The following is an 18,228-nucleotide window of genomic DNA, read 5'->3' on the forward strand; positions in this document are numbered from 1 at the left end:
TGTTGGCACTCAGCCACACATCATTTTCAGCGGTACTAATTTGGCCACTTGGCCCCAGTGACATTTGTCATATGCCACTCGCCATTCCTGACGCTCATTCCTCCCTTTGGTCAGTTGAGTTCAGCTTCCGTTCTACACCAGAGGTCGAGTTGCCACACGCAGCTGGCTTCTTCTCATAACACTGTCAGGCTATATCTAGCCAGCATCCGACATTTCTATCCTTACAGGACCCCGGTGAGCTGTCTGTTGATGGCCCATACAGTAAGATCTCCTCTACTGGTATCCAGAAACATCAGCCGTAGCTAACGCTAGACGATTGCCCATCACAACTGCCATCTTTAGGGACATGTAGAACATCCTCACACGCCAGTTTCCCCCTTGACAAGCTGACCCTATCAGGTCAGTTTTTCAAACACTTCACCCACACACAGGGGTATACCTAGAAGCAGCTTCAGTCTGTTTCGAGTATGCTCAGTTCTGCAATATTGTCATTCCCCAGGGTTAATCTTTATGTCATGCATCCTCGTCTTCCCCTCCCAGATTCAGGGCCCCTGTCAGACCCTTAATCTGGATGCCACGGATCTTTCAATATCAGAGGTTCCGTACTATGTAGATCGGTATATCATGTTCGTACCGTCTATCTCGCCCCTATCACCCCAGCTAGTGACAGATGTAGTGGCCATCACAGGCTTCGCTGCAATTTTTGGCCACCATCAGGCAACCAGCAGAGATTATTGCAAAGATAGGTCTAAATCCCTAGCAGTCATGTCCGTCCTGTGTAGGCTGGTACAGCTGTCGTTATAAATTCAGTTTAAAGTTGACTATACATTGTTCTTGGCCTAGAGCAATCTCGCAGCAGATGCGCTGTCGTGTTTGACTTGAGCCGATCCAGTGTCAGCCATTGTTCTTGGTGGGTATCACCTAAACCCTGGTTTAGTACAATATCTACAAACAGCGACCAAGTTCGTAAACATCTCACTTTCTCGCAACATGCTCAACCTACCAGACAGCCTGGAGGGCCTTCAGAAATTCCGGACACACCACTCCTGTGAAACTTCCAACATCAGGCAGTTACTGGCCTTTTCCTCATACTGTCATACCCAGCTGGCCTATCCCATAACACTGTTCGGCTATACCTAGCCGGCATGCAACATTTCTTGTCCTTGCCGGACCCCGCAAACCTTCTTTATTCATGTCCCACACTGGTTGAACCGTGCTTTGTGAAGTCCAGGAAATCCAACCGATGGTCGGTGCCAAATGCTTACCCGAACGGGTGACATCCTTAAGGGTATACCGACCATCCTGACTACCTCTTCGTTTGGTCTCTCCCCTAGCATGGTCCTACAAGCAGCCAGGTGTTGGCCTACTACAGGTCCCCGTGACCTGGAAAGTTCACCTGAGGTAATCCAGCAGGCCAAGAGCTATGTAGACGCTACTTAGCCTGATACAAAGATCACTTCATACTTCACCTAGCGGTTTCAAAGAGCAGCAAGTAAGCTCCAGCGTAGACTCCACTTTACAGAATCGGTAATAGCGAGTGTCCAGTTGCCACACTCAATCAACTGTCGACGCTACTCCCCCAACAGTCGGACTCCAGTCCCCTTCTTCCTTTCTTGTCAAAGCCCTTGAGTACTGGTCAGTTTATGAAACACATCAGGGTACTTCTACGCAACTTTCACCTGAAATCCTATCCGGTACTCTAGTCACTCCTTCCGCACTGGGGCAGCCTCAGCAGCATCCCGTCACGGGGTCCCAGACAATGTCATTGAATAGCTAGGCAGGTGGGAGTCTGCCTGCTTCACCCGATACAGCCACAATCCTCAAGTGGAAATGGCTCAGGCATCTATTAAACTCACTCAGTGATCAAACTCAATCAATAAAGAGCTATTCCCTACCAGAATGTTTTTGCCCCCTTATTTTGGTATACCGTACGTTAGACCAAGGCACACTTTCAGGTCTATTTCAAGTGGTAAGTTTATGTTAACCCTGTTTGTCATCCTTATCCGTACCGGACATAGGGCTCTGAACCATAAATAAGAAGGCCAGCATGGTGGCCTGAAATTTTGGGAGGAGCCCGGAGGGGTATTTAACCAGCCCGTTCGGCTGTGTTCCTTGTCGGTTCCTGTGCGCGATACCCACCCTCCCATTCCCTTTTTAGGGCATTTCTCAAAGCATCATACTTCTCACGAGAGTACTCATTTCACTTCATTTCATCTTCATTTCATTAATCCTCATTTCTTATCTAGGGTATCCTTTATTTTGGTATACCGTACGTTAGACCAAGGCACACTTTCAGGTCTATTTCAAGTGGTAAGTTTATGTTAACCCTGTTTGTCATCCTTATCCGTACCGGACATAGGGGTCTGAACCATAAATATATATAAATATATATATATATATATATATATATATATATATATATATATATATATATATAGAAAGAGGGTTCTTTATTGTGTAAAATCCATGGACATGTCTTTTTTAAGCTATGTAACGGAACAAGAGATGAATTTCATCAACTGGTAGCATGGTGCTGCCCTCCACCGCATCATAATACTTTATTAAAGCAGGACTAAACACAACCTTTATTTTATTTTATCCCTCCCCCTTCTTGTCTATACAGTAGCTATTTTTTACTTGTTTTTATTTTTACAATTTTTTGTGCAGGTTTCCGGCCTAGATTGGGCCCCACTGCCTCCTGGGATATCTGTATCCCAGGAGGCAATGTGTTATTAAGCTGCAACTGTGCCAGGTATGTGCACTTGCTTGGGAGTATGCTCACAAATGGCGCTGGGAGGTATAGTGGACATCTGACATGAGCTGGGTGAGATACCGGAAGGACACTGGTGGTTTATATGTGGAAGCACTAGAGCTTTTAATATGTGGCATGAAAGAGGGACAGGGGAGGCCATTCATCCAGTGGTTTTGTTTTCCTATTTAAGTAATCAAGCTTTTATTAGAATTTTCTATCCGTGGAGAGTTTAAAAGGAAAAGTTTAACCATTGTGTTCCTCCTCATGCCAAGGGCAAATGGTTGTACCAAAGGCAATCAGGATGCAAATAGATAGCTAAGGTGGAATAAATGTACCGAATTCCACCCGATATCAAAATGAAAAATTTTGGAGAACTTATCTTTTAAGACAAAAACCTAATAAATGACTAGATTCAAAATAAATTCACACAAAGCCAATTTTTTATCCAGGACAATGAATATGTTTTAATATTTAATTCTGAACAGCAAATTATGTTGTACACCTTGCAGATAGCACAAGATATGCAGTTCAAAGCATAGAAAAGCGAAAGGCATGTCCAGTACAGCTATGCACAAACTACTTCTGATGCTTGTTCTGTATTTCAAACTCCAACCCTTGGAAAGGGGTGGAGATGGGAAAAACCACAGGTTCAAAGCAGCAATGATCCATTCTTTCCGTACTTACAGTCAATGAAGCAGATAAAATATCTCAAGTCACAGAGCATAGAACAATTCACAAGTCTGATGCAGATAAAACAAACGCACCATTTGCAATTTCATTTTTTTTTAAACACGTATTTGAAAAGTCAACATCGTAAAACAACTGTACAGAAATGCCATGAAATCCTTGGTGTTTTTGGGCTTAGCAGAGTCTATAATAAATTCTGAACAGTCCCAGTCTACATGGGATTGTCTTGGTTTTGTAAGGTGCGGGACTTGTCAAAACAGCGCATGGCTTATGCATAATGGTGACTTGGTAGGGCATTAAGTTGAACTGCAGTAGAATTTGAATTTTATAGTTATCAGTGCTTGGAAAGTACACCTGTTATGCTGAATATGACTTTAATATCAAATTCTATTTGCCAATAATCTATAAAATGGGAGGATTTATGAAGTTAACATATCTAGTAATCATTTAAAATTGCCGGCATCAATTTTAAGTGTAATTCCAGCCATGAACCAATTAATGCATCTCTGCATTTATGAATACATCATTAAATGTACTTTTTAAATACAAACATTGTAAGTTTCTGAATTACACATGATCAGTCTCTTGTAATCCCCTGTACAGCAACATTCAGACTGGAGAGGTGAAGCAGCACAACAAGCCAATCCATTGTGGAGCACAGGGGGAAAACGCAGTGTGGGGAAAAGATGAGCTTATCAGTATGTTGCTTCTGCATTCCCTGTCCAATCACAGGCTGGGGAAGGGACAAGACCTGTAAGTGTTACTAAACTGGCAGCAAAGGAAAAAAGATGGACAGAAATACAAAAAAATGTTGGCAGCTAAAAAAAAATCTGCTTTATATATAGTTCTCCTGTCCATTTAGCTGTTGGGTTTACCTTTGAAGTAAAAACAATTGGCTGGAGTCTGGTGGGCTGAGTGCCCCACTGTCTTCTCATTTGTATTGGGGACTTCAATGCAGAAATCTCTCTGACATAGCTTGCACTCACAATGGAGTCTCAACCCTACTATTGGTTGTTTCCACTCCTCATACTAACTGCTAAAGCAGGTGTCCCTGACCTGGTAATGAAGATATCTCTGCAGTGCACTCTCCGAGAGGTGTAAAGAATGATTGTCTAAAATGATTTCTACATCTGGACCGGCCTGGCCCTTTAAATGTGTGTGATAAATTTATCATTGCATTCAGGACATATTTTCATTCCAGAGAGGCGCATATCTTATATCTGGTTATGGATAAGAATTAAGCTGGCAATAACTATTTCTGACTACTAGAGGAGGTACAGTAGATTCTGAATGCTAAATGTGCCTCAGCTTACACATGCTGCTCCTGTTCTGCTTTTTCTTGCACTCTTTATCCCTGTCTCCATAAATTTGCCCATGTGTAACTTGAGTTATGGTGAAACTCAAGCCTTGGCAATGACATTGAAAAAAAATGGGATCAGTCTGGCCAGCAGGTGTCTATCTCTCTGTCTAAGGTGTCCATTTCTCAGTCTAAGACCCCCTACGAAGGCTGCTTATACCATACGGGGGTCAGTCTGGTAATGTTCTTAGCCGATGAAACACATTTCAAGAACTGATCATGTGTGACATATTTCACTATCATTGTGTGTGATCAAATCTGCTTCAGTCAAGTCATTTGCAGCTGAAATCAAGAAGACAGACCTAGGGCCAGAGCAGAGCAAACTCGATGGACTACTCAGTCTTTTTCTGCCGTCACTTTTCTGTTACCATTTGGCCCACATATAGCCATCTTAAAGCTGACAGCTGAATAAAACTGATGAAAAGTATAAACCAACTTAACTTTAAGCAACTCTGTCATTTGAAAAAAAAAGACCAGAGACGTAAATACTCAAAATCTTCTTTTGCAGGCTCCTTTTTCCTAATGAATTTTTTTTGGGGGAGTAAAATACCTGCTTTAACGCAAACCTATGGTGGGAGGGAAATTTTACGGAGTCAATGGGACCAGGCTGCCTGTTTGGTGGTTTCCTGTTCTGTTTTGGAGTTCATTTTGGAATAGAACTCCAGACAATTTTTGGTGTTTTGAATAGACTGGAGAAGGAGGAAGAACCTCTGAAATGTATTTCAAGTATTTCTTACTGCCTATGCCCCATTGGTAGGACTTCCACTTCTAGTAACAGTTCTCACTGATACGGGAGATGAATGGAAATATTCCCTACAGACAGAAATAAATATTGGTCAGAGGTTCTAGCCATTCGCTATTCTATCCACAACACAAATATGCCATTTTTAACTAGCGTGTTAATTTAATATAGTTACACTGTGGTGCCATTAGTCTGTGGTCTACCCATTCCATGTGTAAATTGTAAAGGAAGCTGCCTATGATTTTCCTTACAGTGCATAGTGGAAGAGGATTCCCCTAACCCCGTTGCCTTCAGACAAAGATGTATGTGAAGCCTTGCTGACATCACTTATCACATGACCAGAATACCAGGAAATCTGACCTGTCTTATCAGTTCAGTAATGCTAAATTTAAAATCAGGAGTGGTGGTGACATAAAAGTATGGGTGTTGTATATCATAATGTTTGAATGTTTTTTTCCATGCAAGGTCCACTTTGGCATAAAAATGAATCTACTGGTAACAACATTTAAAACATTTTGTGGGCAAAATATAAACTTCTCTTAAGGGATTTCCTTCTCTAGGGGATAACATTATAGCCAGAGATATACGTCATGTGTATTTGTACCAAGTTTTACCCTGTTTACAGACTCTCCATATTTGCTAACCACTGAGCTTACATCCGATCAACCAGGCCATGACATGGGAGAGGGGAAGGGCTGCAGAAAGACAGAGCAGTCCATGGAGAAAAGTGAGTTGTAAATGTGAAACTAGGCCCTGAGCTCCTTGCAATTAATTTAATTTATTTGAAGAGTTCCAGTAATGCAAAAGCTGTGCAAAAACAAAGGCCAGCACTAGTCATCAGTATTCCCTGTAGGTTTCCTGAAGCTGATCTTTTCCCAATTATTGACTTACTATGGCCTTGCTCTGAACTGTGTCCCTGTATGGAGGTGGCCATCTTAGTAGAGGAGCAGGGTTTTGTGTCAAAACTGCCCCCCCCCCCGGGGATCTAATAACTCCTGGGGTAATATGTAAGAAACAGCGGGAGACGGGAAGGAAAGATTCAAAGAATATATAAAGCAGAATCAGGGAGATCCTTGCACTGCAACTCCTTAAATACAGCTTCCCCTCCAGCAAAGAGCACAATGAGAAACACAGTAGTGATATAACAAAATCTCACTCCAGATGTCCTGAGACAAGCAGTTAGAGGCAGCAGTGCCTTAGATGATCCCACACCTCACACTGCAGACATATGACTATAAGGCTGCAGAACTGAAGTGCCTAACCTAGTCAGGATGTGCACTGCATTTCTTCAGGAAGAATTCAGGCAAAAGGAAAATCTTTCTGGTCAATGCTTAAATTAACATTTCTATATGTTGCTTATAAGTTAGAAAAACTTCACTTTTTGAGTTCGGATCTATTTTAAGTGTTAACACCACAGCACCACACTAACTTAAGACAAACTATAACGGTATAAACTTCATCCTAGATATTTTAGTGAAATCATCTAAATTGAATTTGGGGCGTGTTGGTTTAATATGCAGTAAAAATTCAACAGCCTTACATTTCAGTGATCCAACCAGTTTCAGGCGCAGTAAAAGTACAGTAATTCTCTTTTTCTGCATGTGCAACGAAGGGGAATTTATAATTGTTGGGTGAACTAAGGCACATGCACAGTATTCCACTAGAATCAGCCACATGTACAATTTACATTTTATTATCAAGCTGTGAGTAGTTCCTAGCCGAATACAGAACTGCAAAATAATGGAGCATGTTTATCTTCATATTTGTAATGCTTATTTTGCTATCAGGTCAACAAACCTATTTGAAAAAGTTCTGCGGTTAGTAAAGGCAATAAAGCAGCAGCTTTCACTCCAAAAAGTGCACCATTAACCATTACCCCAATCATTAAAAGTCATTAATACTTTATTTAATATCAATTATTATCCATAGAGGACTCCATTCATTATTGGACCTTCCACATTATATGGAAACATAATAATGCATTGGGATGAATTATACTTTTTTCTTTTTAGAAGATTTCCCCCTGGAATGCTCAAGTGTAGTACCTACACTAACTTATTCTGTGGACTGAAATGTCAAAGCATCCATTGAATTTTCATATCCCTTTTTATAAATACATATAACTCATATAAAGAGTGGATTTCAGCAGCAGGAAGGCTGAAAAACATCTGTTAAAATGGTACAAGGGAGTGCATCAAATTCGAGTCTCAGAATATTGACTTTTATGGGGAAATAACATTAATAAATATACTTGACATAAATGCGCATTGTAAATTACACATTTACACTGGAAACAGCCTTACAAGCCTGATCAAGGTTTTCCAAAGTTTCCTGTGCAAAAATAAATCTTGAGGTGGACAAAGGAATTCAATGCCATTCAATGCCATGGTGGCAGGCTCATTTGTGGACATATACCTGTCAATATTTTAACTGTCATATAACAGAGGGCATACGTTCTACAACCAGAAGAGAACTACTATTACTAACTTATCGATCTCTTCCATCTATGTCTGACGTGCATTGCTTTATAATCAACACTCACTGTTTTCTGATTACCTAATACCAAAACTAGGATGATTTAGATCAGCCATTTCTAACCAGGGTGCATAGGCACCCTGGGGCGCCTTCGGCTTTGCCTTGGCAAAATCCTTAAAAATTGCCCCAAAATTGTATACAAGCCAGCAAGTGAATTAACCCTGAATTTTAGTTACATAAAGTCACGGGTTTTCATTGTGCACCATTACAATCTCCCAGCCACTGGCATCCTAACAATCAATGACGTCATTGGTTAATAAGAGGGACTTTGGGGGGCAGCACAGCATCCTTGTTAGTCCCCCCTTCCCCTGTCCATCAGCACTGGGGTCACATTAGCTGTGTGAGGGAGAGAAGCTGAGGAAGAAGAGCAACATTGGAATACTAGTCAGTACAAGCGTGGAAAGGTGTATTTGCTTTACAAGTATAGATCACCTCTAATGTTAGGTGTCTTATGTGTGTGGATGTTGCTGCGTTATGTAAAACTTTTAGTTTAGTATTTTACATTTTAGAATGTGGTGCCTCGTAAATGTCCATAATTGTAAAGGGGCGCATTGACTGAAAAAAGTTTGAGAAACACTGATTTAGATAATACTAGAAGGATAGATATGGTGCAGGACTATAGAGTGGTTTTATTAAATATTTGCTTTTAACTGAATGCTGTTCTGTATGCAGCTCTGTATTTATTACACTAAATGTATTTTCTTAAAGCAAGCAATCTAAGCACCTGACTTTGATTTTATATGAGGTTCAATCCATTGTAAAACAGAGATCAGACTTGAAGATGAGAACTAGGAGCCAATTATTGATGCTGAAGTACTTACATTCTACCACAAACATGCTGATAGGAGAAGAGAGCAGAGTGACAGAGATGAGCACATCAGTGTGCTGCTTCTCCTTCACTCTCCAGTCACGAGCTGAGGACTGGGACAAAGGACAAGAACAGTAAATTAGTAATCTGGTAATCTAACTGCAGCAGAGAAAAACCATTAGGTATTCTACCCTGTCAGACAGGTCTGTACTGTGTTGCAGAGCTGTGTAAATATTAGTACTGAATGGTCAGAAATGCAAATACTTTGGCTGGTAAAACAGCTACCATATTGTAGCTGTCTGCCTAAAGTTTAAATGAGTAAGGGATTGTTTTTTTTTTTTTAAATCATCCTTACCCAGCTGAATGCAGCATTAGTTCATTGTTGAATATGTTTCTCGTCGGCTCTAACACTGAGAACCTAGCGATCAAATCCTGCAGATCACTCGGTTTTCAGAGCTCCGTGAGCAGAGAGCCGGTGACTGTCAGTCACCAGCTCTTTGTTCTGCCCCCCACTTCGCTCACTGAAGTGCTAGGCTGTGGAAGGGCGGGAGTGGCCAGTTCAGGTTCTCGAGGCAGAGGCGGGTGTTGGTCCAGGCATGTGGGCAGATCTCAACCATATGGTCTTGATCTTTGCCGAGCTTGGACCAGCTCTGTGCCATCAGCCGACAATGGGCTTCGGCCCCCTGTCTACTGAAAATGGGTCACAAGAGTACAGAACGAACTGCACAAACCTGATGATCCTGTGATTTATGGGTGAAGTACAATCAAATGAGCTTTGGCTGTATTTCTCCTTTAAGGGCTTGTTTAATTCAGTACCATATATATTTTTGATATATGTTGTTTAGGGTGCAAATATACATATATTATATAATATTATATAATATATAATTCTGCCCCCCAGGTTGCCACTAAGGTCAGGTGTCCCCAAGTGTATTGATAGCTTCCTCTCTAGTGTGGCTATGAACTGTTTGGCATAGGAACATGCATTTCGATTGTTAATACAGTTGGATAACACTTGTGCGACATGTAACTGTGGTGTAGACACTTCAGCAAGTAAGGCAATCCTGCACTGTAGGGAGCCTTGGGATCTTGTTTCATATTTATGTACTTGGGAATTGGAATGCTGGGTTTTCAGTGAGGTCCTGAGATACAACTGATTGAACTTTGAACTAAATTTCTATTATTGCCTATAGCAGAATATTCTGGTTTTGTTAATAAAATATGAGTTATACGGACTGATTACCCTGTTTATTCTGAGTTTGTGTTGGAAACATAAGAATATATAGGTGTGCTAAAAATTGGATTATATAACAACTTTCTATCTCACCCAGAGCCTTTCTATGATCCCTATTTCCTTAGATCCACAACTGTAAATGTATCTTTTTCCCAATCTTTCCAAGCCAGATAAAGGTTTGCAGACACTGCATGATTATTTTTGGAGCTACAGGTCTAACACATGACTCAAAAACTTCAATATCAGTAAAGTTTTGCCATGAACTTATATTGACTTATTTAAATATGCTTATGTAGACGCATCGGAGTAAGAATGTGCTTGAATTTTGGTAAATTCAATTGTAACTTTGTTAGTTTACTTTGCCTAAAGATCGAATTGTGCATATGCATATATATAGCTATATATAAAACTTAAAGGAAAAAAAAAATATTTTGGTAAGGTGCTATACTTCATAAATCCTATTTGCCAAACAAAAAAAATACTTTCTGGTGGCGTAAATATAATCTAACATTTGTACTATTGCTTAACCGCTGAATTTGTTGGCTATACCCACACATCCTTAAGGTATAAATTACACAGTTTAGAAGGAAAAAAACCCCCCAGCAGTTTGGGAATTCAAACCAACCAGACATTTGTGAGTTCGGCATGCAGGTCCATTATATCCATATTATTCTAAAACGTATAGACTCATTTGATATTACAAAATACAAAAATAGTTTATGAGAACTTTCATTTACATTCCATTTACAAGGAGTGCATAAAATAAATAAATGTTAGCATTATCTGAGAATTAAAATACTTGAAAAAAAAAATGAGTGCCAAAATAATAAAAACAAAACTTAAAGGGGGAGAAAAATAAAAGGATAAAAATAGAGAGTTTATGGTACGGCGATGGGGTCAAGCAGCATACTGTACATCTGGGTACGGCATACATTCAATACTAGAGCATGATCTCTAGATGGACCAAAGCAAGGCAGTATTTTTGGCGGACTGAACTATTGAAGAAATAAAGTGAAATGTGCATTTAAACCCAAAATTCACTATATCAACAATCAAGTCTATTATATACCATATACTGTAATTCAGTCTTGAATCGCAAAACGGTCATGACAGGGAGAATGTACAAGGTCATCTTCTTTTGTTATAAAACAACGATGTTCAAAATATGGACCAGTCCACAGGGATGAATTATTTACACAGTAATGCGTAGGTCTTGAGAGCAAACACTAGGAAATAATACAATTTTTGCTCTTTCTTCTTTTCCTGCTATGTAATTGTCCTCGACCACCCAAAGTGGAAGACTTGGGTATTCCGCCGGAACACTGACCATATTGATGCATAAGATCATCGCTAGTTACGTATCTCAGGCGGGTTGGTTGTGGAATTGGTTCTCCTAAGAAATATCCTTCATTGTCTGACTCTGAGGAAGAGGAACAGGTAGAACACCAATCATATTCATTCATGGGTTGACCCCACCTTTCACAGAGGTGGTTTTGTAATGCCAGATCAGAGGCAGTTCGTTGATACCGGTTGTACATTTCTCTTCTGACAACTTGATCCATCTGATCTCTGCCTCCCCTTTGTTGCATAAAACGTTCATAGTCCTCCCGGGCTCTCAAGAGTGGTTTTTCTTTCATTTTACTGCACTGCTCAGTAGCCATATGAAGAGCATTGTCAGAACGAGAACGCCTCGACCTCCTTTGATGATGGCGGCGATAATGCTGTTCGTTATCTCTTGACTGAGTTCTTCTCCTTGTCCTTTCACTCATTGGGGTAATTTTGACACTGCCCTGGCCAGGTATATCATTCACACCATCATCAAACTGAAATGACTGATGCATTCTTAGTTGCTGTGGAAGGTCCCTGTATTTCCCAGGGTTACCCAGATCGCGAGTCATATCTTGATACTGTTGTGCCGAGAGAAGACTCCGGACGGACTCCACGCTGCGGAACTGAGAAGAAGAGTTCAAGGTTCCCATGTTGCTAATTTTCTCTGAAACGTTCATTCCAGAATCTTTGCTTAGATCAGGCATGGAAAAGCGAGAGAGGTGTTCTTGACGTTTAGGACCTCCATCCATGGATGCACCTATAAAAAAAAAAAAGACCAAAAAGTATTGTTATTTGAATTTTTAATTAATACTATTTATATGGAGTCAATATAATTGGGTGTAGTTAAAACTATAAACAGATGTTCATGCTGTTTACTTAATGCCCATGTATTAATGAAGCAGATGTTACAACAGTATCTTTGTTCGCTAGGCACATAGAACATTTACATATCACAGCTGTAAAGATGCACTAGAACTTTAAAAGAAAATAATAAATACATATATTTACGGCTATATCTTAAAATATATATATATATTTATTTCCTCTTCTATTGCCAAACTCCAATTTTGCTGCTGTTGTAGATAAGGGGGCAGCTGTTTTTGTTTGGTCTCTTTTGCACCAGTCATTCTTAGCATAGTAGAACAGCTGACTCTCACACGAACAGTAGCATCAATGTGGATTCGATTGCCAGCCGCCCTTCTCTTTTGCATTTTGGAATGTTCCTTGTTGGATTGGGCTACAAACGTTATTTTTAGTAGCTCTAATATACACAAGTACAGTTCAGAGCAATAGTACTAGATCACAGGGTTGCACATTTGAGATGTGATATTTAAAGCGGTAGTAACCATGCGTGCGGTCGTTTGATTGAACGAGTTCAGAAGTCTCGGCCGCAGCACACAGCTCCGAAGGAACGGCGCAGGTATGCTGTTACTTCAGAGTGCAATATCTCCTAAACCAGGGGTGCCCAACCTTTTGAAGAGCAAGGGCCACTTATGCAACTTGGTAACTGGTCGCAAGCCACAATGAGTGGAGTGGGCGGATGACAGGTCCATGTACATTCTGCATATGTAGAGCGGACACAGATACAGCCCACTCTACTCTATGGGCCCTCCGATCCGCCCAGATGGAAGGGGACAGATCCCCTTCTGTTTTTTTTCTTTTAGCGGATCAGATTGAAGGTAGGCAGGTGTAAACGGACACAAGTCTGTTTACATTTACCGCTCCATAGAGGTGAATGGAGGGTCTGATTGAGTCGGACTGATCGTGTGAAAGGGGCCAAAGGCTGCTTTCACACTGATGTGCTGTGGTTTACCCAGAGCAGTGCACCTCTGGCTTTCCTGTGGGTTAGCTGCACTTTGCCTTAGAATTCTATTATATCCTGCAGGTGTGGTGCATTTTCTGAAAGCTCACCAAACCCGTAGGTAATAACAGAGGTCTATGGCTCAGTGCAGGTAACTTGCAGGTGCACTGCACCTGTGGATCAGTTTGAAAGCAGGCCAGTAACCACTGCAGAACAGATATGCCCATTTATACACTGTGATTATAGTATTAAACATACCTTTAATAACAGTCTTCAATTCTGGTATCGCCAGCTTTTGCTTTTAGTGCATTTGGTATCACTCCGCCTGTGACAGGAGGTGACGCTATACAGGAAGCATCATCTCATGTGGCTCTGATACGCAGCCACTTCTTCTACCGCCGGCTTCATTCACAACACTGATGCTCTGGGATGCCGGGTCGGGAATCTGCGATCTGGGCTTGCCAACTAGCCATCCCAGAGCAGGAGGTCGTGGGCCACATCAGAGGGCTCCGCGGGCCACTGGTTGGGCACCCCTGTTCTAAACAGTCCACGTTTAGGAGAAATTAATTTCATCTACAGGTCAGCTTTACCTGTAGATAAAATTAAAAAATTAGTGTTTATTACCACAAGCAGGTATATTACAATCATTTTAAGTATTTTCATTTGCAACTTGTGCAAGAATCTGAATTTGTATCAGCCACTTGCAATCTCTGTACTAAAGGACCTTGCTGCTTGCACATGTGCTGAAAGGGAACTTGCAATTATATGAAAATCTCATAAACCCATATTTTATTCACAACAGAAAACATATCGTATTTAAACTGAAAAATGTTCCATTTCAACTGTTGGCAGCAATACGTCTCATAAAGGTTGTGACAGGGCAACAAAAAGCTGGCAAAGTAAGTGGTACTAACAAGAAAGAGCTGAAGGAACATTTTTTCAACTAATTAGGTTAATTGGCAACAGGTCAGTAAATTATTGGGTATAACAATAGCATCTTAGAGTGTCTCAGAAGTAAAGATGGGCAGAGGTTCACCAATCTGTTAAAAGCTGCATCCAAAAATTATCAATTTCAGAATAATGTTCCTCAATGTAAAATTGCAAACAAAAAAATTATATAGAATGTTTGGGGGGTTCTAAGTATCTTTGGGGGTTCTAAGTAATTTTCTAGCAAAAAAAAATTATTTTAACTTGTAAATACCAAATCTCAAAACGAGGCTCTGTCCTTAAGTGGGTAAATCGGGCAAAAATGAGACAACATTCCTCTCTCCCAAATCTGCCATCAATTTCAAAACGACCATATTTTTTTCTTAAATGGTACATTTTCTCAGTTTAAACACTTTATATGTTTTCTATTGTGCATAAAATATGGGTTTATGAGACTTTCAAATTATTGCATTCTGTTTTTATGTAGTGTTTACATACTTGGGGTTGAGCTATGAGCAGACATTGTTCTATTTCCCTGACAAAGTAATAGCGTCTTCTAACAGTAAAAACTGGTAAAAAAAAAAACACTGTTAAAAGTCCTTCCTACTTGTACCTCAGAGTGCAAAAGAAACAAGAGAATCGTGCAGGTGATCCAATCTGACTGTATGCATCCTTATAAAAAATATTTGTTGACTGACAAAAACCTATAAACCAATCCTTCATGCAGAAGGTGAGGCACCGTTACGAGCCACAACACTGCCCATCCCTTGTACCCCATTCCTTCCCAAAGGCCATGTAAATAATATCCTGAATGTCAGAACATAGACATGCATTCATAAACAACCGACAATGCAATGCTTGATGCCAGAGCACCCTATCAACAACTCCAGCCACTAGGGAGTCCAGTCTGCTCTTTAACTTATGTTAGAATCTGCATAGGAAATCAAAGCAGACATAAAGGACGGAAAGTAAAACAAAAAGGCAAGTTATGGCATCTTAGGCTGTGTTGAGTGTGAATGTTTACAGGCAAATTTGAAGCATTTTTTGGGCATTTTTGAACATTTTTTTTTCAGGCGTATTCAAGCCTGTTTCAGCCAATGTAAAGCTAGTTACTAGGAAGAAGAGATGTTGTTTAAGCTTGATAATGCTGATTTTCAAGCATTCTCCAGATGCCCCACTAAAGTCTATGGGGCCAAAAATTCTTCATTCTGCTTCAAATGTAGGTCTTGTACCTTTATGAGCTTCAGATTTCGAAGTACAGGTGCCTAGGAGCTCATATTGTATGTGAACAGGCACAAAACAAATGAAAATTAATTTGGGTAGTTGAACATTTTGGAGCTTTGAGCTTGAAGCTACAAACACTGAATCAAGACTTATGGTACCTAAGTACTGGTTTATATTTTCCAGTCTCACTAAAGGATTCCTTTAGGAAAGGTATAGTCAAAGCTATTTTGGCCATACTTCTCCTATGGATCACAGGAGTGTAGTAAGTTCTGCACTCCTTTGACCAGTTTTCAGCTGACAGTGGGCTGGACCTGAGAAGTGAGATATCAGTGGTCTTTGATCACTCAGTTCTCCGTGCAGAGTCGGCAGGGGACAGATGCAGCATCGGATCAATGCTGCATCCACCTAGGTGAGTATCATTATTTTTCTAAATCCCAAACTTCTCTTTCAAATGTCAATCCTGCTGTACAGCTAACTACATATTGTTAAGACACAAACTCTTTCACCTAGAAAATGATCTGTAAACCAATTCACATAATCTTACGATCCACCTAATTCTGCAGACTCTGTACCATTGCCCCACCTTTACCTGCTTTTTTAATTGCTAGCAAACATCACCTTGCTGCTGACCTTACCCTTAGTTCTCTCTTTCCTACCTAGGCTCCTGGATCTCCCACCAATCAGCTTTCAGTGCAAGCATTCCTATTGGCAGCCTGATTTGCCCTGAGAACACACGGGAAGAGTGACTGCCAGCACTTGGAGCTAATAAGGTTTTACTATAGTAAAGTGCTGCCAGGGAACATGCATACAATAGTAGAGCGCAAATGGATGACCTAACCAGAATGCTGCAAAAAGATCACTGTCCAATCACAAACTGGGTTTCATCATGAACCAGACTGTACAATTCAAATTCTATGTGGTCTACAGCAGCCTTTTTCAACCTGTTACATAGAGAAGCCCTTGAAATAACTTTTGGGTTTCTGGGAACCCCTGCCAATAATTTCTATATCTACAGCACACAGTACATTAGCTTGGTGGTTTGTAGGAAAAGAGCTTCTTACATAGGTGGTCAGTAGTAGGAATGCTCCCCTTACACATATCTAAAAAGATCTTTTAATATTAGGACACTTACCTGTCCATGGAGCCCGCGATGTTGGCGCACCAGCTGATCATTAGATTGGACGCTGCCGCTCCCATCTCAACTAAGGGAAAGTCTTTCGGCTTCACATAAGGTCCCCTACTGCACATCCGCGAAGCACGCTGCACTTTTTGACTGGCCCGGCAGCGGAGGAAGGTAAGGGGGAGGGGCAAACTTCAGAGGGACAGAGGACCTGTCAAAAACGGGTACCCGTTCCCCCCTCCTCACTGAAAGGCGAGGAAGCAAATAAGCGAAAGTTCCACTTTTGGGTGTAACTCCACTTTAAGAAGAAGAAACTGATCATTGTTCAGGAAACTTCTAGAGGAACCCTATGGTTCCATGGAACCTTGGCTGAGAAAGGCTGGTCTACAGGGAGGTCTAGGAACTCGTTTTAATCTCAGGTAGGGGTGCCTGGATCACAAGACTGGTTGGATCAATTTACAATTTTTGCTAGGTAAACCATTCCACCTACATATACCTCAACTGTGTACTTAGCTTATTGTCTGGAGTGTTTTTTTAACCTGCAGCTAACTGGCCAAACTGCAAGAAGATCAGTGACCTGTCCTTGTAAAGACACTGTACAGATGTGAGCCCAATAAAGAGTAAATTATTACCAAGCAAGTGTAACTTCAACTCCTTTATAATGGCAAATAAACACCACACCATATAGATCCCAGTGATTGCTTCCCGGCAGTCATTAGCTTAGGAATGTGCAATACAGCCAACCATCTGCAAAAACTACATCCTCTAGTCAGCGAGCGGTTTCCTATCCCTTGGGCGTATCTTTTCAGCATTAAGCATATGTGTCAATCACAGCAGCACATGGCTCTCAGCAGAATCTTAAGCAATGGAGCGAGCATTATTCTTTTCTTATGGGACATCATCAGTCTACACTATACAAAACTAAGCCGTGTAGATGCATTTTTGCTTTCCTGCCTATTACATGCAGATTATAGAGATCAGCAGAAAATTTTATTCCACTTTAAATCTCTTTTGTAAGGTATAATTTGATACAGAGCACATTTCAGCTCAGACACATAGGGGTAGTATGAACAATATTTAAATTGAATTTTATGTAGATGTAATTTCACCTTTAATATTACACAATGGGCATTGCTGCTCATGAACCGGGATGCAAATGCCTCTTACTGATACCATGGAAGAGCTACAGTTACTTATAGTGTATACAGCCAACATTTTTTTTTTACTAGCTTTGGATGCAGTAGGGAAGGGTTAAAAGTCTTGACAATTTATTTTTGAATGTCTGTGTTCTGTTTAGTAGATATAGGTTCACTTTCTGCCACTGAGACATAGGAAGTGAGACCTGGAGAATCCCCTACTTAGACAGTTGTCACTGGATCAGGTGTCCCTGTTGGAATATTAGCCCTCATTTTTTAACTTATTCTTATAACTGCAGGCATACCACACATGGACAGCCTAACACCACCTCTACCACCCCTGCTATCATAGCATCAGTACTCATAGGTTAAACTGGATGGACCTGTGTCTTTTTTCAGCTGTATATACTATGTAAGCTATGTAAACAATCTGATGGGTGTCTAAATACAGAGATGTTAACCTCTTAACACAGGCTGTATGCACATATATGGCAGTACGGCAGTGGGCAGTAATGCCAAGCTGTCACAGTGATGTAAAAAAGTATTTGCCCCCTTTCTGAGTTTTTATTTTTGTTT

General features: G+C 40.7%; 1 protein-coding gene across 3 annotated transcripts in view; it reads right to left on the reverse strand.

Moving 5' to 3' along the window:
- Positions 1-3,189: 3,189 nt before the first annotated feature.
- PRICKLE2 (prickle planar cell polarity protein 2) overlaps positions 3,190-18,228 on the reverse strand; it is a 451,504-nt gene continuing 436,465 nt past the window's right edge. For all 3 annotated transcript variants that reach the window (XM_077451950.1, XM_077451952.1, XM_077451951.1), the window contains one exon: positions 3,190-12,201. In XM_077451950.1, the coding sequence (XP_077308076.1) occupies positions 11,342-12,201 (860 nt within the window). In that variant the 3' untranslated portion in view covers positions 3,190-11,341. The remainder of the gene's footprint in view (positions 12,202-18,228) is intronic.

This window comes from Lithobates pipiens, unplaced genomic scaffold (genome assembly GCF_037356315.1).
Source record: "Lithobates pipiens isolate NorthernLeopardFrog02 unplaced genomic scaffold, aLitPip1_a1.2 Scaffold_23, whole genome shotgun sequence".
In the NCBI taxonomy this organism is placed as follows: Eukaryota; Metazoa; Chordata; class Amphibia; order Anura; family Ranidae; genus Lithobates; species Lithobates pipiens.